The sequence below is a fragment of the Erpetoichthys calabaricus genome, chromosome 9, assembly GCF_900747795.2.
Source record: "Erpetoichthys calabaricus chromosome 9, fErpCal1.3, whole genome shotgun sequence".
NCBI classification, from domain to species: domain Eukaryota; kingdom Metazoa; phylum Chordata; class Cladistia; order Polypteriformes; family Polypteridae; genus Erpetoichthys; species Erpetoichthys calabaricus.
The window spans coordinates 139,097,803-139,121,659 of record NC_041402.2 but is presented as its reverse complement, the minus strand read 5'-3'; the positions used below and the strand labels follow the sequence as shown (position 1 = coordinate 139,121,659).

General features: G+C 36.5%; 2 protein-coding genes across 4 annotated transcripts in view; both read right to left on the bottom strand.

The window, feature by feature from the left end:
- Positions 1-1,606, bottom strand: part of LOC114658162 (junctional adhesion molecule A-like) — a 47,358-nt gene extending 45,752 nt beyond the window's left edge. The window contains exon 1 of the mRNA XM_028810244.2: positions 1,339-1,606. Coding sequence (XP_028666077.1) covers positions 1,339-1,402 — 64 coding nt within the window. The 5' untranslated portion in view covers positions 1,403-1,606. The remainder of the gene's footprint in view (positions 1-1,338) is intronic.
- Positions 1,607-8,262: 6,656 nt separating this feature from the next.
- usf1 (upstream transcription factor 1) overlaps positions 8,263-23,857 on the bottom strand; it is a 108,300-nt gene continuing 92,705 nt past the window's right edge. For all 3 annotated transcript variants that reach the window (XM_051931828.1, XM_051931829.1, XM_051931830.1), the window contains 3 exons: positions 16,307-16,435; positions 13,295-13,428; positions 8,263-9,533 (listed from right to left, as the gene is read on the bottom strand). In XM_051931828.1, coding sequence (XP_051787788.1) covers positions 13,339-13,428; positions 16,307-16,435 — 219 coding nt within the window. In that variant the 3' untranslated portion in view covers positions 8,263-9,533; positions 13,295-13,338. The remainder of the gene's footprint in view (positions 9,534-13,294; positions 13,429-16,306; positions 16,436-23,857) is intronic.

Sequence of the window (23,857 nt, the reverse complement as noted above, 5' to 3'; positions counted from 1 at the left end):
GATTGTTGTGAATAATAACAAGCACTTATAATACCAATAGGTTAGTAAGACCACCAAGGAACACAAGCAGAGTGCTTAACTTTCATAGTGATAAATATACATGGCTCTAGCGACAAGGGATCCAGAGTGGAAAACACAGACTAACGTAAAAAGGACATCACAAAGAGATTCCACTCTGCTTTTAGAATTTTGAATGCCAATCATTTTTACTTTAAGCACTTCTGTATAAAAACTAAAATCATGTGGCATTAGGTCTCATGTAAATTTACCATTACAATTCTGGATTTCCTATTCAGAACACTGTTGTGAAGCAGCCAACTGAGCTACAAGATCTGGCAGCAGATGTCTTAAATAATCACAAATGTACAACACAACTAGGAAGGGATTACAGGTAAGAAATAGGTGGGTTATACTCTTCCCACATAAAACATGCAAAAGAGCAACTGAATCTTGAAATCGATTAAAAGTAAAAGCATATCGAGCAACATGAAAGGGATTCCATTCTATGTTTGATACATCAATTAGTGGATGTCCGAAGTCAATTACAATCCTATGGAGTCTGTGTTGTGTAGGGCAACTACAGATTTGTTGAGACAACAAAGGCAGCGATACAGTATTGTGGTGTAAAAGAAACTCGACTTGCAACAACAAATCTGAAAACTGACCAGACCAAACACCACCCTACAGACTTCCCGGAAAGCACCGAGGATTAATTTCTGAAAGCTACTGAACTTTCTTTCGTCCATCAAGAATCTCACGAGAATCGCTCTGGCCTAACACGCGAACACCACCTCTGAACGAAACTACAGCAGTTTCATGAGAGATAAGCTTACCACTTGTACACCATCTCGACGATCGTCGGCATTATACTCGTTTCTCCTGCAGTTTGGAATTTCAATTAGATTATTGTGTTGCACTATTAACTCATACAAAACATTAATTTGCTTTTCAAAGTGCATGTTTTACATTCATTTGTTTAGAAGATGCTTTCATCCAAAGCGAATTGCAAAAGAGGTCAACATAATCGAGTAAACATCAGTCTTGGGGACTGTTTTGGAACAAGTGTTCCTGGAGAGGCTACAAGGACGGATGGTCACATCGTAAGAGCTTAGAACGAAATTCAAAAGGTTACGAAACCTTTCATTTTTGAAGGACAACAGCAGAACTGTTACCAGTCTATTAATAAAGTTCTTGTCTCCATAAATGTTCACCCTCCAAGAAGCATTTATTTACAACAAAATAAATGTTCACCCTCCAAGAAGCATTTATTTACAACAAAATAAGTTAAAGTGAACCGCAAAAGTTATAATCTTAACTTTAAGCACACTGCTTACTCACCAAACAAAAGGAAGCTACAAACGTAAGTCGATACGAAGAACACCCATACTTGGTTTCTATCCATTATTCTTAAATTCAATTTCTTAGTAAGCTTTGTTACTCCGCTCTCATACAATGCACTTCAGTCGAAATCTATTCATTTATTTGGTTTTCTGTTCTCTACTATTCCCCCAGGGGGTCTTCAACCTGGTGAACCGATACCAGCACACGTCACACCAGTTTCACCAGCTCTGCAGCCAACACCCTTCTCCGCAAGTCAGGTAATGATCAGGTTGATACTGAGTGAATACGTCATGAACTAAAACACGCCCCTTCGTTCCGATTGGCTGGTTCTCTCACCTGTAACGAGGTGGAGAAATAGAGTATTGTAATAAATCGAGTTTGAGGCGGAGCAGGAAAACTTTCAAAATAAGGCTTTAAATTAAAAGATGGAGAAAAGAGACGGCGTCGCAGATTTCCACGAGGCCTTAAGTGGATAATGTCGAAGATTTATTTTTTATTTTTCTGATTGCTTACACCTAAGACTTCAGCTCATATATGAAAACCCGTTTCCGTCGAAAAGGGGAAACATGCTATACGTCACACTGAGGGGTATCTAGTAGTGAAATAATCCGACAAAAATGTTACCTGATTTCGCTGAGTTAATAGACCAAATATCTTACATTTCCAGTTCCCCGTCAGTTCAAAAGCCCATTTTAAAAATCGAAATATATACTTCTAAAGAACGCCAAGACAACATTTGGTTTTGAGTGTAATAATTGTGCTTATTGTGATGGCAGTTATGCTTTGTTTTCTCCTTTACAAGAACTTTTGCTTCTCCTGTTTCCCGTGTAATGGGATGACCTCCAAAAGTTCACGCAACCCGTGTAGGTTTCAACTGGGACGTGCGTGTTTTTGTTTTATGTCAAAAAAAGTGTGTGATCTGATGCCACTACTCCGCGAAGTTTTTTTTTAAAGTACAAACAATTATATGTATAAGTCTTAGACTGCACTAAGATAATTAATTAAAAAGCAAATTCATTAGCACCAACGCGATACTGAAAAGTTCATATTGAATAACTCTACGTAAGGGTAGCGTATCTTATTTCCTTGTATTTATACGAAAAGAAATACCTGCTGTTTACATGGGAACAGAGAAGGCTCAAGTGACTTTCACATATTTACACGTATGACTAGGTATTAGAAATTCACCTTTTTGCTTCCAACCTTAATGTCAAATGCGTGATCTTTTCGCGGACGTGTTCAAGGGGAGTTTTTTTTTTTTTTCCAACCATTCACATCAAGTCATGCCAGAAGCATGAATGTGTTATTATAAAAGCTTAATCAAAGGGGAATGTTTTGAGCAGTTAACAGCTAAAGCATTGCCTCTACCAGGAGTGGTCAACTGACTCAACTCTGATCCTGGAGAATCACCGTGGTTAGAGGTTTTCATTCTACAGTATTTTCTTAATTAATTTTTGCTAATTAAATTAATTTAATTGCTGTTTAAGATTCAGGCCCTTTAAGTCAAGGCTGAGCAACATCAGTCCTGGAGGGCCACAGTTCCTTCATGAGAAACCATTCATTGCTGATGAAGCACTTATTACTCAAGTGTCATTTTTCTGCTTCATTTTACTTCTCTCGCTTGTTAAGATTTTGAACCTTTAACTGCTCCTTATTAGCAATAAGAGGCAAATAACAAAGGAACCAGCAGTTCTCCATCTCCCTTGTCTCCAGTTCCACCCGTGTGTAATCTTCATTCACTGTTGGTCTAATTAAGTACTCAGAACTGACATGGTAGAGTTAAAACACTAACAAGCCATGACATTATGTAAGTTCTGTTATTGGTGAGGATTGGCTTCTAATTCAACAACTAGGTTGGAACAAAAACCTGCAGCTACTGCTCCAGGATCGGAGCTGGCCACCCCCCCTATACACTCACTGAACAAATTATTAGGAGCACCTGTACACCTGCCTACCCATGCAATTATCTAATCAGCCAATTGTGTGGCTACAGCACTATGTATAAAATCATGCAGAAAGAGGTTTGGAGCTTTGCATAATGTTCACGTCTCTCAAGTTCACTCAGAAAGGTGCAAAAAAACAGCCAGTGAGTGGCAGTTCTGAACAGAAGTGCATTGTTGAAGAGAGGGGTCTGAAGAGAATGGCCACGCTCGTTCAAGCTGACAGAAAGGTTGTAGTAACTCAGAGAACCACTCTGTACAACTGTGAGCAGAAAGGCTTCTCAGAATGCACAATATGTCGAACCTTGAGGCAGATGGGCCACAACACCAGATAATCCAATTGGGTTCCATTCCAGCCAGCCAAGAACAGAAAGTGAATGCTGCAGTGGCCACAGGTTTACCAAAACTGGACAGCTGAAGACTGGAAAAACGTAGTCTGGTCTGATGAATCTCGATTTCTGCTGAGGCACACAGATGGTAGGATCAGAATTTGGTGTCCATAGCATGAATCCCTGCATCCAACCTGCCTTATGTCAACAGTCCAGGCTGGTGGTGGTAGCGTAATGGTGTTTCTTGGCACACATCAATCAGTCATCTCTAGAAAGCCACAGCCTATTTACATGCCTTCATGGCCACAATTTACCCATCTTCTAATGACTACGTGCCGTATAATAATGCACCATGTCACAAAGCAAAAGTCCTAAACTGGTTCCTGTGATCATGAAAATTAAATCTTTGTTTTTCAGTGGCTTTCTAAGTCTCCAGATCTGAATCCAATGTAACACCTCTGGGATGTGGTAGAAAGCGAAATCCACAAAGTTTGGACACCCTGGTTAAATTACATATTTTGTTGACACTAGAAGCAAAAAAAAAAAAAAAAAAATACAATTTCAACTGTAAACTTATACAATATAATTTTTACAAAAAATGGTAATGTGCAGTTACAATTTAATTATTAAGGTGAAAAAAATGTAACTGTGACATCTGCAAAATGTTGGACACCCTTTCCGTTGGAAGGTCTCAGAACTTGTTTGGATGTGTAGCTTAGCTTCTTTTGGGTTAGTCTGGTCAAGAATTGTCAGGTATCTATTTCAGAGCTTAATAGTAACAAGTGACTAAGAAATAAAATATAAATAATAAACATTACAAATAAATACAATTAAAAAAGAATAAACTGATGTTTTTTTCAGACATTGCACAACACTCAACAACTATGGGCTCTTCTAAGCAACTGACCTGAGAATCTGAGAATTAACTAGTTGATCCCCAGGGGAAGGTTATAAGAAGATATCAAAACACTTCCAGCTAGCAGTTTCCACAATCTAAAATGTCATGAAAAAATGGCAGATAAAGGGAACCATGGAGGTCAACATAAATAACTGGAAGACCAAGAAAACTGACAGGTACAACAGCTTTTGTAGTGTGCAAGAAAGCAAAGCCCTTTGTGATTAGTTTGCTTACTGGCTGTTCACAAGTGTGCTCTCTGATGAACAGATACTCCCCACACCCGTTGTTATTTTTTGTTAATTTGGATTTGTTTAGCCTGCTTTTGCCATTTTGCCTGTTTCACCCACCCCTGCCCTCTAGTCACTGCTGTAAAAGCATCAGTTCAAATTCTTTGCTGGAGAGATATTCCACTATCTGGAAATGCTGTGCAATGCAGAATACCCCTCCTTCTAGGATGGGGTCTTGTTAACCCTTGGAAATATTCCCTTCCGTCCAACATTCCTTTCAACTCCATTATACAATTACACAGTTTAAAACAGAACAGATTCGATTTTCCTGGTAAATGCCCCATCTTGTTCTGTGCCAACATGTAGGACCTATTTCTATGTTCAACATTTTTGTGCATCACCCAACATGCAGTATCTGTTACTAGTGAATATTTACTTCAGAAAAATCAAACATGTGATAGCTTCTAAAATGGGTTCTAAAATATATGAAATCCTTGAGACATTTTGGAGGCAGTTTATGGTTTCAACGCTTTTGGTAGTTGATATTCTACAAATGGCTACACAGCTGAACTCATGGCAACAACTTATTTACACAGTTTAGGAATAAACATGATAGCAGAGATTCAAAACTGAAAGGCACATTGGCCTAAGTGAGCGTGAAACACATCTGTCAATATTGAGCAGGAGAGCTGAATGGCACAGAATTGGTCAGTTATTTTTGTATTATGCTACAAATAATTTAGCATGCTGCTTCTAGCAGGAATTAAATTATAAGTTGAGTGGAGAACCGGATACTTCCACCCCTTTCATATCAGTACTTTCATATTGTCTTAAATAACGAAGCAATCCGATCATTTGGTGTGAATTTGTTTTGTTTATTCAATAAATAGTTTACATGACATCAGAGAGGTGTAGTTATCCGAGAGTTCATGTACACATGTACACTGTGAGCTCACGGCACTGTAAAAGTAATTTAAAATCACTTACTTTATAGATCTGTTGTGCAGTAGTTGCAAGTCGCTTCTATCAATATGACTGCTGATTTGCACACAAGTGCTATTCATCTCAGCACAACACATATTTGGAATACTTTCATCTGGTGTTTTGTGCGGTTACAAACAATGAAACCAGGCTTGTTTAAATACTCATATTTCAGTTTCTTCCATTATTCTTTACTCCTTTTGCATATCCAGTTCATTTTACTAGTATCATGTGATGCTCCCAGTGAGAATGTGTACCTACCTACAAAACACTGGCTTTTTACAAGATGTAGATATTAAACTAAAGTGTGATTTTCTTTATTACTTCATATTGTTGATTGTGAATGTTTTCTTGATTTCATCCAAAATCTATGGACACCTAAGTGAACAAACAATATCTGCTTTTAATTTATTTCACCTGTTAAATAAGCTAAGTTTTTCCACAACAAACAGTACTGTATGAAAAATGATCCTGTTACCCTTAATAGCTAGTTCTGCCACCTCTAATGGCAATGGCTACAGCTACAGTATACCAAATAGCACTAGCAAACAGGGTATGGCAAGATCCAAAATTCTTTTCAGGAATCAACCTCATGCAAAGTACTGAAGTGTGTAGTAAGTAAGACTGATACTACAAGGCACTGTTGGTATTTGGTACTTTGTAACATGCTCATACGCAGTATATTAAAGCTGCTTTGGACTTCACACTTTGAGGTGGTTCTGGAAGTGTGAAGGCACCTCTTTTATGCATACTTACTGAACATTTGAAATTGATTAAAAATGTTAGAGAAATACTAGTACAGAATATTCAATTAATTGCTGCATAGTTTATTCTGTAAGGCCTCCACAAGAGATCCAATGAGTATGGCACAAATCATACATATGGGGCACTGTTCCAAGGTTAAAAATTATACAAACTTTATTTTCTTTTGTACATGTTTATAGGTCATGAGTTTTACTGTAATGACAACTATACATTTTTATCTCAAAATGCAATGATCCACTGTCAAAGCTATGTAAAATTTCCAAGACCATTCTGCTGGTCACACCTTTTCACAGAAACAGGCAGTAACCCAGAAAGAAGCATTTTACTGTCAGCGGTAATTTATTATATTAGATTAACAATACTACAGTTGTAATGTGCATTTACAGACTGCATTCTGGCATGTCCATATTGCCATCCAGTTTTCATTGTGTTTACAAACATTAATGCCCAGCTCTTTCCCTGTAAACATCTAGAAAAAATGTATACCCACAAGTTGCTATTATAATATCTATGACATTGTATTGTTACATATTTTGGATAATTTCCTACCACTGGCTAAACTAATCATAGTCTAGCCATTTCTGTTGGGATAATATCTGAAAATTGGTCAAGATATACTGTAATTACAGTGAAGCTAGCCATAACCTATAAGGAGAACAAGCTTGTCAAATAAGTAAAAATCTAGTGGCTTAACACTGTCTTAGAATATGGGACCACTGTTGGAGATACATGAAGACCAAGTTGCTGCTGTCCATGGTACCCTTACAAAATAAATTATTTTCCAACATCCCTAATGTACATAATATTTAGTTCATGGAATATGCTCAGTATCGAGATGCTCAGCGATATGTACAATGACAATAAATGTGAATGTTTTGAAAAACTGTCTGTTAAACGCAGTCTTTTGTCAAAACAATTTTTTTGCTACATGAAACTTTGCTGAAAGAAACCTGGTTAAATTTCCTAAACATCCTTCAATATCCACTTTAGAAATTACACTTTCCAGCTGTGACAAAATGTCTAGACTATGTCTAGACCAGTGTGTCTCCCAAAACACCACCCCACCCAAGAACAGTATCAATTATTTGAGGATGAGGGCAGATCAATATTTAAGACTTTTTTCTTTTCATATATTTTATTGTGACAGACACACTGGAGATAATGTTAACTGGTCATCTTCTGGCACACTTTTTCATCTCATTATTGTATGGCCGCTGGTTAAAGAAAAAGAATCAACTAAGATTTTTGAAATGAAAAAAATTAAATAGAGTCTTCTCCAGTCTGTGGAAAACCTGGTCCAACTCAACCCAAAACTTATCATCACATACGTTTTCTCAACTCACACCATCCAAAATGTACACAATTCAAGACCATGAATGTGAGAGATGCCCTCAAATATAAGCTTCTCTGGGTCACATTTTGTGAATGTCCCCAACTCAGACATTATTAAAATAAAACCTCTGTTTATTTAACAGATAGAGGATTAGTTAGAGTGTTATGAATCCAAAACTAACACTTCTTTGTGGGTACCACCTAATGGGAAACTTCTGCTTAATGAATAATCTGTTGAGGTAACTTTCATTTCCCTGCGATCATGTCTTATTTTCATCAAAAGCAAGAATTCAAATTCACTTGCTCAATTTTTCTCCTTTCTTTCAACTCTAAATGGGTAGAGGATATGGCTTCTACTCTAAAAATTATTAAAAACTGTATATATTACTGATTTAAAATGTATCACTGTAATCAACTCCTCCAATCAATTTAAAAAATGACAAACTTGCTGATGGAATGATAACAATCCAAGTTTAATTTCCCTAGTGATCATTAAAATGTAGCTCACTTGCTCAAAGCAGCAGAGCAATGCTGAAGACAATGCGTTTTAGATAAGACAGAAGAAAATTTTACAGGACATACAGGTATATAAATAAACTGATCAATTACAGTGAAATGAATATTGGTGAATAATGACTGAATGAGTAATACTGATGTAGGTTACCCAAATGCTGAGATATCAGACAAATGTTATCATAGTCAAGCTACTTTAAAAATGTTAACCAGTGTTAAAAAGTAAAATTAATTCTTAATGTAAAATTAATATAAATCTGGTTTCTAAGATGCTATCCTTTTAATAAAAAGGAATATATAGAAATAATGCACTGCAGTTTCCTTCCAGGGTCATGTCACTGTTGAGAGTTATGAAGTGAAAGGGTATGTGAGGATGAACACAAATACCCAAACAACCATTTGATTGTTCAGTTAGACAATTTCCTTTATTTCTGTGCTAGTGATTCTAGATTAGGGTAACGGGATGAGAAGTCAATTAAAACTACTCAACCCACATTTGTTTCTGCAAACAACAGAATATTAAAATATTTAAAATTCTCATTCTTATGGTCAGCTTATTTATATAATTACAAAATAATTAGAGGAAAGTTTCTGAAAAAATGTAAAATTCACCAACACATTCCCATGACAGAGTCACAAACCGTGAATACCTTTCCAGATCTATGGAACACATTTGTGATCAATCTGAAAACATCTATGGATTACTTGGAAGACCACCACTGTCTCGGAGGTCTATCTCAAAGGGTTGAACATGTTTTTAATTATGCAATGGACTTTATAACAAAATAAAAAAATAAACATAAATAAGTACCAAGCTGACTGTTGTCATACCGAGCAATTTTAAGCACATTTTCTGAAATATCAGTGACTTAGAAAATATCTTACAAAACACATACACTTGGAAGAAGAACAGCATGTGTGTGTATATAAAAATACACACAGAGAAAATTAAACAGTACCAATGACTATATTGGTTCAAACATATTACAGAAAAAAGCTTTTCTAAATAATAATAATAATAAAAAAAAAAACAAAACATAATTTGCTTCAGTTTCAGAAACAGTAAACAAACTGGTATCATGCCAAAAATAAAAATAATCCATTTCAGTAAAAAATAACTAAACTGAAAATATTTATAATAATTATTCTAAACAATAAGAGGACTGTTGCATCTTTAGTGTCACCCGTAATCAGTCAGTCTCCCTCCCTAAAAAAAGGAAAGAAAATAGCGTTACTTTTTATTGATTAAAACAGGCAAAAACGTCAACATTAAAACTGGTAAAATAACAGGACAAACACAGCCTCAAAAGATGGCATTGCAAGTCATCAATAATTAACAGTTATCACCTTTATGTAGGTAAGATTTGTTTTTGGATTCAATCCAATTTAAAATACCATTACCTAATAATATATTTTTGTAATGTATCAACAATTTCTGTGGCTGGGAAGCTAACACACTAGACTTGCCTATGGGTGGAAAACTCATGTTATAATGAATCTAAAATAAAAATTCTGCTATAATGCAAAATAAAAATGCTTTACATAAAGGTACAATTTTACTTCAATACGGAGTTAACAATTATTAAAAAAAACCAAAAACATGAATTTTAGTAAAACATTTAAAACTTATTGAGTTTATACTCTTTGCAATTCAAATGTTACATCAGTAAAATATTTAATTGCTAAAAAGAAATTAATATGAATAACATGTTTGTGCATTAATGGTAACAGTGTATTAGACACTTAAATACGGAATCTATTGCAGGTTAAAGGCTCCCATTTGTATCTTGCCTAGAATACCCTTTACTTTTTTTCTTTTAAAACTGTTAAGTCAACAACTATGTACTTTTAGCCAAGACAGTAATAAGTGTTGTAATGTATTAAAGTAGTGTACTTTACCAGCTGAGGGGAAAAACTGAAAGAGTTAAATAGTGGCCATGTATCATTTACCAGTCTTAACAGTACTTATGTGATAATGTACATATTCTTGGCTTGTTTTACTTTCAAAAATGATGACATTTTAATTATAAATTTAGTTGGTCCATTATACACCAGTTATAACAACTTACCATTTATAATAACTGAATGACTGACATCCTCTAATAAAATAGATGCTCTCAAGACATCAGTCACTGACAAGCCCTATATATATATATATATATATATATATATATATATATATATATATATATATATACACACACAAATATAAAACCTTCCCATTTAGACTTTCAGCTAGAGTGAATTAAATGACATTATGAACTAGAAGCAAAACATTGGAAAAACTGCATGTGCTCTGCTTATACATGTGCACATACAAATATGTTGAGAAAAAAACAGCATCAGGAAAAATGTGTTGCAAAGTAACAAACAGAAAAAGTACAACTATTAATGGTGATTAGCATTAATATTGCTTTTCAAAAAGACAGTTTATCTGTTTTGTAACAGAAAGATGCAACTTGTGCCATTACTGCGCTGGTAGAGTCAAGCACATTAGGCTTGATAGACTTCTTTTGTTGTACATAAACAGTAAACATTGCAAACCTTGAAAATATGGCCTAGATTAAAAAAAAATGATATTTTATCAATGCTCCCCCACATAGCCTGACAACTCAACCAAACAAGTGGATCTCACAGTCCTGGAGCATTCTAAACACACTTACCCTTTGCCAGTAAAATCCTTCTCAAGATTCTATAATTATTCTAATTCAATAGTGCACTGGGGGTGCTGCTGTAATAGGCAACTTTATTTATTCATAAGTAAACATGGAAAAAACAACAAATAATGGAGTACAAGGAATAATATTGGTAAAACTGCCACCTACAATTTGGGCTGGCTGTCCTAATAGGATTTAATTAAGATTTCAAAACATTTTAAATTATACAGCTGCTAGGGACTGTGCAATTACAATATAGTTTTTGCAGTGTTTTGACAGAGTGAAGTCCCAATGAACAAGACTGCCAAATATTCATTTAAAAACAAGTGACAAAGCCTACAAAAATAACCTGGGTGAATTTCTCGGCATTCTGAAGATTTACATGTATACGTAACTCATTTTACAACAAATTCATTCGGAACATTAGGGCATGAAAAAATAAAATAGATCTCCATAGTGGATGTATAATAAAAAAAAATACTTTGGAAAGCTCACAAAAAATGACTACGCTATCTGTAGGGATTACAAGCATAATAGCACCAGTATACAGGTGCTGGTCATAAAATTAGAATGTCATGACAAAGTTGATTTATTTCAGTAATTCCATTCAAAAAGTGAAACTTGTACATTAGATTCATTCATTACACACAGACTGATGTATTTCAAATGTTTATTTCTTTTAATTTTGATGATTATAACTGACAACTAATGAAACTCCCAAATTCAGTATCTCAGAAAATTAGAATATTGTGAAAAGGTTCAATATTGAAGACACCTGGTGCCACACTCTAATCAGCTAATTAACTCAAAACACCTGCAAAAGCCTTTAATTGGTCTCTCAGTCTAGTTCTGTAGGCTACACAATTATGGGGAAGACTGCTGACTTGATAGTTGTCCAAAAGACGACCAATGACACCTTGCACAAGGAGGGCAAGACACAAAAGGTCATTGCTAAAGAGGCTGGCTGTTCACAGAGCTCTGTGTCCAAGCACATTAATAGAGAGGCGAAGGGAAAGACAAGATGTGGTAGAAAAAAGTGTACAAGCAATAGGGATAACCGCACCTTGGAGAGGATTGTGAAACAAAACCCATTCAAAAATGTGGGGGAGATTCACAAAGAGTGGACTGCAGCTGGAGTCAGTGCTTCAAGAACCACCACGCACAGACGTATGCAAGACATGGGTTTCAGCTGTCGCATTCCTTGTGTCAAGCCACTCTTGAACAAGAGACAGCATCAGAAGCGTCTCGCCTTTGGAGTGCTGCTGAGTGGTCCAAAGTTATGTTCTCTGATGAAAGTAAATTTTGCATTTCCTTTGGAAATCAAGGTCCCAGAGTCTGGAGGAAGAGAGGAGAGGCACAGAATCCACGTTGCTTGAGGTCCAGTGTAAAGTTTCCACAGTCAGTGATGGTTTGGGGTGCCATGTCTTCTGCTGGTGTTGGTCCACTGTGTTTTCTGAGGTCCAAGGTCAACGCAGCTGTCTACCAGGAAGTTTTAGAGCACTTCATGCTTCCTGCTGCTGACGAACTTTATGGAGATGCAGATTTCATTTTCCAACAGGACCTGGCACCTGCACACAGTGCCAAAGCTACCAGTACCTGGTTTAAGGACCATGGTATCCCTGTTCTTGATTGGCCAGCAAACTCGCCTGACCTTAACCCCATAGAAAATCTATGGGGTATTGTGAAGAGGAAGATGCAATACGCCAGACCCAACAATTCAGAAGAGCTGAAGGCCACTATCAGAGCAACATAGGCTCTCATAACACCTGAGCAGTGCCACAGACTGATCGACTCCATGCCACGCCGCATTGCTGCAGTAATCCAGGCCAAAGGAGCCCCAACTAAATATTGAGTGCTGTACATGCTCATACTTTTCATGTTCATACCTTTCAGTTGGCCAACATTTCTAAAAATCCTTTTTTTGCATTGGTCTTAATTGATATTCTAATTTTCCGAGATACTGAATTTGGGACTTTCATTAGTTGTCAGTTATAATCATCAACATTAAAAGAAATAAACATTTGAAATACATCAGTCTGTGTGTAATGAATGAATCTAATATACAAGTTTCACTTTTTGAATGGAATTACTGAAATAAATCAACTTTGTCATGATATTCTAATTTTATGACCAGCACCTGTATTTGTGTCTTGGGTTCAATTGTTTACGATTTTTATTATTAAATGCCCAGTAGCTAAACAAAAACAAATTTAAAAGACTGGTAGTTGACATCAGGTTAAATTAGCCCTTTTAAATGAACAACATTTCTTGCAATTAACAGTTAACATAAAACAAAATCATTCATACTTACCAGCATGCAGAAGCTTGCTGCCCCTTCTAACCCTGGCAAATCCCTCACTGTGTGTCTGAAACAGCCCCTCCTACAATGCCATGTTGTCGAAGAAGGCTTCTTAAAATCTGGTTCTTTGATTTCCATTCCTCAACCTACAGCACACAATTGATGAAGCAAATGATAAAATTTAACACATTGACAATGATGCATCTATAAACATGTTTAGAATTTACTTTTACAGTTTCTAATCAATACTCTTAAAAAAAAATTACCAAAACATTGTTTTAAAAAAAGTGAAGTCTTTATAAAATAAAAAAATGACTTTACCTTGCATGCAAATCTAAACATATCAGTTACAAGTAATAAATCTAGATACAACTTTCTTCTTTCACAGCTGTTTCTATGGCCAAGTCCATCCAAAGCATATTTCTTATACATCAATCACACCAATAAAATTAGAAAATATGCATAAGTAGTGTTACTAATTTGAATTTATGTTTGTTTTTGGATGGAAAATGTTATTATCTGAGGGTCTAGTTAAAGTAGTCTAAATAAAGAATAGAAAACATCTTAATATATAATTCGCCTGCCTCCTCACTCACTTACTCACTCCCATCCGAAGCCGAATGTGCAGTAGCCTTCTGCGCAGCTGCCCAAAAAACCTTACGAGACCGACATCCAACCCCAACATCGCGGCAGGCGGTGGATTTACGGCCGCAAAAATTCAAAGAGAAAGGCGACTTCGATTAAAGCTCTAGAGGCCTGAAAGGCGATTTTGACTACAGCTCAAGGCCTAATTATGCATTCTGATTCAATTACGCATTCATTCAATACACCTATATCAGGTTTGTGGTGCTTATACTTATTACTATACCATATGGTACTGGAACATTCATCATTCAATATTATACTATAGGCCTGGAAATTTCATCAACTAACAGTACAAGCCTGTACAGTAATGAGTAAAGCGGACTACAATCATTACAAAACAACTTCGTCACTTATCATTTGTTCTTCATACACTGGTGACACAAACTCGTGCCCGTTTCATCTTAAGTTGTCGAAACGGGCTCTTTGTCTAGTTTCAATATACCCCTTCTTTAAGGGTAGTCCAAAGTACAAATTGCAATATACTGCATTGCATCTTTGCTACTCTATCTCCCTTTTCCTTTTAACTTCCTTTATTCTTTCTTCAATGACCTGTTTTGTCTTGATTGTTTAAATTGTAAGGGAAACACAAATAAATGTACTTTTGACAGAAGGCAACACTCAATCACCTGAAACAACTTTTTCAATTTCACAAGTGAAACTATAACTATGGTTTTAGCAAAAGTACCTGTGATAGAAAATATCATTTTTATGTAAAGCCTGCCAAAATAAACAATGCTCTTTTACACACTTCATTACTTCTTAAAATTAAGAAAAACCTGGGAATCACTTACAGTATCTTAAAAAACACCACTTGAGGTGCTAACTGACAGCTTGCTGCTCTTGATTCCTAAATATGTGCAATGTGTCAAAATGCATAAAAATATATTATACCTCTAACTCTGCAAATGCTACATTGTGCTGCTTCTCAGTGCTTCCCAAAACATGTATTCAATTAATTTTCAGAAAGTTCGAAGGTGTCTAGTGCAGCACATATTCACAGTAAAGCACTGCATAACAGTTGCACAAACTTAAAAAAGTGGAAACATGAAGGGTGTTATTGACAGACCCCGTATGTTGCTCCTTATATATCAGAATGTTTTGCATGATTTTCCATCAAGGGTTCTTCTATATTTCACTGAGCTAAAGCCAGTTTATCACCTTCTTTTTTCTATATACTGATCTATGGGAAGGAAAGCCATCTGGATCTCGAGTTATATCTTCAAAAAATTTATTTTATTAAAAAAGCTTTTAAAAACTATTGAAAGCATAACTATTTTGTAAATCTGCATAATGTTCATGGTTGTAATGACACACAGCCTATAGCTGCTTCATCCACATTACAGGAACCAGTCATAGTCTAGGTGTCAGACCACCACAGGGCAAACTCGTACCAATTTACAGACACAAATTAAACTAATGTTAAACTATCAAAGGGGAATTAAAATATAAGTACAAGAAATAAACCCATAATAAGACAAGAAGGAAGACTTGAATTATCTGCAAGTATGTTGTCTGGTTTAATATACAGTGGAACCTCGGTTCACGACCATAATTCGTTCCAAAACTCTGGTCTTAAACCGAGTTGGTCGTGAACCGAAGCAATTTCTCCCATAGGATTGTACGTAGATACAATTAATCCGTTCCAGACCGTACAAACTGTATGTATATATATATATATATATATATTAGTTTTTAAGCACAAATATAGTTAATTATACCATAGAATGCACAGCGTAATGGTAAACTAAATGTAAAGACATTGAATAACACTGAGAAAACCTTGAACAACAGAGAAAACTAACACTGCAATAGTTTGCGCTATAGTGCTAGGAACCGCTCGCTAAAAACACTTTTTTTAATGAGTTTTAAGCACAGGGAAAAAAATGAACATTTGAAAAATCCGTAATTTAATAAACCACCAAGAACAGTAACATTGCAACAATGCAGGCTACGAACCGATCACTGTAAATAGAACTGAAAACAAAAACAAGCCTTCTCTACCTTATGCATCCCTCCCTCACTCGCTCTCTCTCTCGCGCCTGTGTGTGCGTGCGTGCGTCTCTCTTTTGCGAGCCTGGAGCGCCTGTGTGTGTGTCTCTCTAGTGCGCTCCTGTGTGTGTGTGTGTGTGCCGCGCTCTCTCGCTCGCTGCACAGGAAATGCACAGCGAGAGACTGAACATGTACAAACTGAAAGGGAACCTGGCTTGTTCGTATACTGAGTGTGTGGTCGTGAACCGAGGCAAAAGTTTGGCGAACTTTTTGGTCGTAAACCGAGTTGTACGTGTACCGAGACGTTCGTGAACCGAGGTTCCACTGTATAGGGACGTGGTAAGAGAAAAAACAGCTGGATTTTTGAAGAGTAAGATACAGCATCATTACCTGTTGCCTTAACAACTGATTGTCCAATCTGAGACGTTCTAGAGAATTAAGTTCCTCTCCCAGTCGAAGGTTGCTCTGTCTCAACTCCTGGATGTAGTCACATGCCTTTGAAAGTATGCCACCTTTGCTCTGAAAATAAATTACAAGCAGTCAACCTTATCACTCATTGCTCGTTCATTAGTGACAGGATTAAAAAAGCCAACTATCAAACCCTTCTAAAGGGAGCAAACATAACATACAATAACTGAGAAGCTTTAGAATAAAATATATCACAGAAAAAACAGAGGTATAAAAAAACATATTTTGTTCTAGAATCAGCTGCATGATTATTTCTCAGGTTATTAAAGTTAATTTGTGGCATACCTGGCTAAAGATTTTCACCAGTTCAAAACACATGCTATTTGGTGAAATCTTTTCATGTAGGTTTTGTACCCAAAAAAGCCAGTCTTTAGTTTTGTTGATCACTTGTTTTTTCTTGGAATGACATTTTAAAAGATCCTTGAAATTTACAGAATGTGTTCCGATAAATTTTGCACACAATTTCAACAATTCAGGATTTCCATCAAAACCAAGTAGGTGGGCAAGCACATTAAAGATGGAGTGCATTTCAAGATACCATAATGAAATTAAACCAAATCCAGTACAGGTTGAATATCTCTAAACCGAAATAGCAAAATCTGAAATGCTCCAAAATCTCAGTCTTTTCAAGAGTCAACATAAAGCAACAAGTAACAATTTCCACACCAACAGTCTCTTTTATAAAACGTTACTTGGATTCAAGCCTCAAAATATGCTTATGCCAAAAATTGGTTGTGAATAAAATACGCTCAGATTCAAAAAACAGTTTTATTCTTACAGAGTTGGATGTTCTCATGTACAGCTTAGAGCTCCACAAAGCAACTGCACACGGATTCAAGATCCAGTTTCTCTTGCAAAGTAAACAGCACAGTTAAGAAGCAATTCATTATTGCTAATGTGATGGAATTTGGGGGTTGGGTACCGTGCAAAGCATCAAACACTACTAAGCACTGTAACTCAGTCAACGAGGTTTGCGTCCAGTAAAGCAACACGATAGAAACTGAAATCAAAACTGCTGCATGGCATCTTTAAAATTGCTGATGACTTGTGTGTTAATGGAATGTCACTGCTTACAGTTAACAAAGGCTGCTTCATTCTCGCTAGGTGCCCTTATTCCAATATGATTTGTTCCGATTACATTAGGAAAGCCAGATACTGCTGAAAATTGCCTTTTAAATTGGAAAAACATGTTTTATTAATGTACATTCACACCATACAAAAACGGAATGTAGCGGCTCGGTTGATTTAATTATTTCTAGAACAGCAGGCATGATGGAGAGAAGGTTGGCTGAGATATTCCTGACCTGTCTGCCAGTTCACTGAGAAGTGCCAATAGATAATATAAACTGGTTTGGCCCTCTTAAAAGGAACTAAAACACAGTTTATACATCATATAAATAACTTCTGAGGTTTAATTGACAGATCATCACAAATTATAATAACTGCTCAGTGATACAAATTATTAAACACTGAATTGTCATTTAGGTGGTTTGGCTGGATTTCCCCACTTGATCAAGGGTGTCCCCCAAGATCTCATATATATGCAAATATTTTAAAATCTGAAATACTTCTGGTCCCATGTACTTTGGAATAGGGATACTAACTGGAACAGTGCTGTTTTTTTTTGTCTGTTTACAATGGCTGGAGTGCCAATCCTGCCAAGTTTTCCTTGTAAGTGGGAGGACCTGGATGCACATTAGCATCATACCAGGACAAAGGGTTCCAACTGAGTAGATTCACTTCTGGTGTTTATGGGATTCGAACCGGCAACCTTTTGATTTTGGGTGCAGATCCCTTGTCTCAGAGCCACCACTAGGGTCACGAAGGTTGTGAGATATTGGCAAAAAATTATATATCAATATTTTCTGGGACTTGAATGATAATAATTAGACAATATTTTGCATCCTTTGAAAATATGTTTTAGAAGTCTTATTGATCTAGTTTGGTCTTGTTAATAGGACATTAATTGTAGCTTAATAATGTGATAACTGTAAACAACAGTTAAGGAAAACAGATCTTATTTAGTTAAAACTGAAGCAAAATAACACAAAAAAATTAAACTCACCAGTCAAAGTATTACTGAGATCAAACAGTGGAAGTATGAGTAAACCATTTCAAAGCAGCCTACAGGATTTACACAAAAAATTGCACTAAGACCAACAAAACATTTATAATGAAAGCATATTGAACAGACACTTACCCTTAATGTAAACAAGAAATTAATACAAACGGGAATAAAATACTAATCAAAATTGAACTACAAGGCATGAACATTACAGTCTGGATAAACAAACTGCTCTGCTATAAGGTGAAATGTGCAGCATACAAGCAAGAACAAAAATCTAGCATACTATAGTGTAAAAATCCAAAGTTCTGTCAAATACTGTACAGGATAAAAAAAAAACAAAACGCATTTGTAAACATTTGTCATACATTGCACAAAGATACAAAAAACCCAAACCTATAACATTTTTAAACAAATTACTAATTTCAAGTTCTGTCCAATATTGCACTACAGATATCAGAAAAAATAATGCAATTATAAAATTCTACCGAGGAAACTTCAAGTTGTGTGACAGAAACACCAGTATGTCTATAGTATTTGGCTTCAGAGCTGTACAGTTACATGTTACAACATTTCCTCCAAAGTTGAAAAGCCCTCTCAGAAGGGTTACTTGAGGCAGGGATACACAGGTACATTGTCCCCAAACTGGGGAAACTTCTAAACAATGTACTTTCTTGTGTTTGCCACCACTCGAGTGGATTTACATTCCCTTCCACCTCGAGTATCGTTCAGTAGCTCATCATCTTTTTTTCAATGGCAGTATGCAGGGACTCGTCTTCTCTGAATTCTTGTATTTTTATTTTTATTTTTTTAAATAGCTGCATAAAACTTTGTTCTTTTTCGCTCCTTCCCTTGTTTGATCACCTTCTCCAACCTCCACAGCCATAGAGTGTGCTGATGCTTTTGAGAGGCCTGGTGTAGGGACGTCTTCCTCTGTTGCCATAGTCATGAGTTTTTTTTTTTAATTATTTATTTATTTATTTTATTTGAAGCAAATAACATTCCATACAATCAAGTCAGACTTACACCAAAATTCAACTCCCACCCAAGAGAAAGAGGACAGCCAACAACGAGAGCAAATCTTTAAAAAGTATCAAATAAGGAAGAGTAACCTTATTCCCGATATAGAGGATTATTCTAAAATGTTAATATTTGATCCCGCCATATTTTACAAGTGAGAATCTGATTTTTTCCCCCAATTTCAAATAGTATAGAACAGGGATTCCCAAACTCAGTCCTGGGGACCCACTGTGACTGCAGGTTTTGTTCCAACAAGCTTTTGTTTTTAATTTTAATTACATGAACTGCAATTTCCCAGATTCTGTGTTTTGAGAACAATGTAGAAATTAGAAAAGTAGGTCTGGTATTTAAAAAAAATAAAATAAATAAATGTACTAAGCCAGGATTTCTCAAAGTCAGTCTAGGGGCCCACTGTGGCTTCAGGTTTTTGCTTCAACCAGATTCATAAATCAGTGACAACTGACAACACTGATCTCAATTAATTAGCAGTTTTTTTTTTTTGATTTTTACATTTATAAGACATTTAGACATATTTCCACTTTTGCTATAGATTTAAATGCTTAACTCACTTTTGTTGCTTTCATTATGTTTTACCCATTCTCTGTGCAATTTGCTCCCTTCCTTATATCTTAATAATGACAATTAAAAATGAGCAGAGCATACACCCAGGCAAACAACACTGAATCATGAAAGGCTACAACTACTAGCTTTAGACCCACTCATTAGAAAATAATGGATAAATTAAACAATTAGAACACCTGCAAAAACACAATAAAAATCGAGATGAAAATATTGTTAAAAAGAAAAAAATACATTATTTTCATATAACTGCTTAGTACATTTTATTATTTATTTTTAGCAAACTTAGTTTTCTAATTTCTATATTGTTCCCAATACACAGAATCTGGGAAATAACAGTTCAATTAATTAGCCCAGAAACTGGTTGGAACAAAAACCTGCAGCCACAGTGTGGGTCCCCAGGACCAACTTTGAGAACCCCTGGTATACAACATCAGTTACCCACTGACTGAGATGGGGTGGGATTCTTCGAATTGAGCAAGTAAGTCTACGTGCTAGTAGTGAGGTAAACAGAATTACACAGTTTGTTTGTCCTTCTCCACTTTAAGCCCATTTGGGAGTAAACCAAACACAGCTGTTAATGGGTTACGAGTGATTGTGATACCAAGGCAGTCTGAGAGGCATTCAAAGATATTTGTCCAAAATTATGTTAATCTGGTGCACGCCCAAAACGCGAGGCTCAGTGAGGCTGGAGCTATACAGTGATCCCTCGCTATATCGCGCTTCGCCTTTCGCGGCCTCACTCCATCGCGGATTTTATATGTAAGCATATTTAAATATATATCGCGGATTTTTTGCTGGTTCGCGGATTTCTGCGGACAATGGGTCTTTTAATTTCTGGTACATGCTTCCTCAGTTGGTTTGCCCAGTTGATTTCATACAAGGGACGCTATTGGCAAATGGCTGAGAAGCTACCCAACTTACTTTTCTCTGTCTCTCTTGCGCTGACTTTCTCTGATCCTGACGTAGGGGGATTGAGCAGGGGAGCTGTTCGCACACCTAGACGATACGGACGCTCGTCTAAAAATGCTGAAAGATTATCTTCACGTTGCTATCTTTTGTGCAGCTGCTTCCTGAAACGACATGCTGCACGGTGCTTCGCATACTTAAAAGCTCGAAGGGCACGTATTGATTTTTGACTGAAAAACAAACTCTGTCTCTCTCTATCTCTCTCTCTCCCTGCTCCTGACGGAGGGGGGGTGAGCTGCCGCCTTAAACAGCTTTGTGCCGCGGTGCTTTGCATACTTAAAAGCCAAACAGCCCTATTGATTTGTTTGCTAGAGATTGTTTTCTCTATCTATGTGACATTCTGTGCTCCTGACACGCACTCCTTTGAAGAGGAAGATATGTTTGTATTCTTTTAATTGTGAGATGGAACTGTCATCTCTGTCTTGTCATGGAGCACAGTTTAAACTTTTGAAAAAGAGACAAATGTTTGTTTGCAGTGTTTGAATAACGTTCCTGCCTCTCTACAACCTCCTGTGTTTCTGCGCAAATCTGTGACCCAAGCATGACAATATAAAAATAACCATATAAACATATGGTTTCTACTTCGCGGATTTTCTTATTTCGCGGGTGGCTCTGGAACGCAACCCCCGCGATGGAGGAGGGATTACTGTATTGCAATGTTCACAGGTTGAATCTTGCCCTGAATACATTTCTGATAATTTCAAATGAGATAAAAGCACTCGCTAAAAGATTTTAAGTTGAAAGACTGATTGCTTTGCGCATATGGAGTTAAAGTGTATTACATGGCTGCCTTCCATTGCTTTTCTGAAATATTAAGTGAAAGGTCTTTTCTCCACCATATCTTGGGATCTTTGAAAGTATGGAACTTTAAAATGTTTTTATATGTTAAATAAATGCTGTCTAAGTCTTGAGGACTGATCAGTATTTCTTCTGGAATAGAAATAGGTGGGAGGTGAGGAAATTTAGGCAGCTTCAGTTTAACAAAGTTTCTATTTTGAATGTAGTGGAAAAATTGTGATGATGAGAAATTAAATTTGAAGCGCAATTGTTGCATGACATTATCTATATTCAATTCCTTAAGTGTTTTAATACTGGACATTTTACAAACATTAAATACTGTGTAGATTTGAGAGGGCAGAAAAGGGTGGTTATCATGTAGAGGTGCAACAGATAAAACCTTCTCTGTCTTGAAGTGCTTCCTAGATTAGTTCCATATTCTGTGTGACTAAAGGACAACTGGATTACAGTAATCCCTCGCTATATTGTGCTTCGACTTTCGTGGCTTCACTCTTATCGCGGATTTTATATGTAAGCATATTTAAATATATATCGCAGATTTTTTGCTGGTTCGCGTATTTCTGTGGACAATGGGTCTATTAATTTCTGGTACATGCTTCCTCAGTTGGTTTGCCCAGTTGATTTCGTACAAGGGACGCTATTGGCAGATGGCTGAGAAGCTACCCAACCAGAGCGCATATTACCTATTAAATAAAACTCCTCAAATATATTGTGAGCACGGGGGCTGTTCGCAGCCCCTAGAAGATATGGCCGCTCCTCAAAAAACACTGAAAGATTACCTTCACATTGCTCTCTTCCTTGCTGGGCTTAAATGTGGCTGCTTTGTCAAGCGATATGCTTCCTGCATGGTGCTTTGCATACTTAAAAGATCAAACAGCATGTATTGATTTTTGATTGTTTGCCTTTCTCTCTCTCTCTTGCTCTGACATTCTCTGCTCCTGACGGAGGGGGTGTGAGCAGGGGGGCTGTTTGCACCCCTAGATGATACGGACGCTCATCTAAAAATGCTGAAAGATTATCTTCACGTTGCTCCCTTTCTTGCAGCTGGTTTGTCAAGCGACATGCTTCCCGCACGGTGCTTCGCATACTTAAAAGCCCAAAAAGCACCTATTGATTTCTGATTGTTTGCTTTTTTCTCTCTCACTGACATTCTCTGCTCCTGATGCGCACTCCTTTGAAGAGGAAGATATGTTTGCATTCTTTTAATTGTGAGACGGAACTGTCATCTCTGTCTTGTTATAGGGCACAGTTTAAACTTTTGAAAAAGAGACAAATGTTTGTTTGCAGTGTTTGAATAAAGTTCCTGTCTCTCTACAACCTCCTGTGTTTCTGTGCAAATCTGTGACCCAAGCATGACAATATAAAAATAACCATATAAACATATGGTTTCTACTTCGCGGATTTTCACCTTTCACGGGGGGTTCTGGAACGCAACCCCTGCGATTGAGGAGGGATTACTGTATTAGTATTTGATAATTTGTATTTACTGGGGCACAAAGCAGGGAATATAAAGACATACTGCAAGATTTTAATTCTATTGTAGACCAGGCTTGTATATGTTCATCGATTTGTGTCAATGTACAGGTCTTTATGGCTTATATATTTGCTGCCCAGAAATAAAATTGAAAGCTAGGTAGTGCCATGCCCCTTCTGCTTTAACTCGTTGTACAGTTGCCCTTTGGATGCTTGGATGTTGCAAATTCAAAATAAATAAGGTTATGGTTGCATCTAATTTCTTAAATTATTTATTAATGAATATGGGGATGCTTTAGAATAGAAAAAGAAGCCTAGGAAAGATGTTAAACTTTATAGTGTTGATTCTCCCTGCTAGTGTGAGATATAGTGTAGACCAGGGGTCTCCAACTCCAATCCTGGAGAGCTACTGTGGCTGCAGGCTTTCATTCTAACCCTTTTCTTAATTAGTGACCAGCTTTTGCTGCTAATTAACTCTTTGCCTTAATTTTAATTGACGCACAACTTAAGACTCGGGCCCCTTAATTCTTTTTTTCCTTAATTAGCAACCAAACAATATTAAAACACAA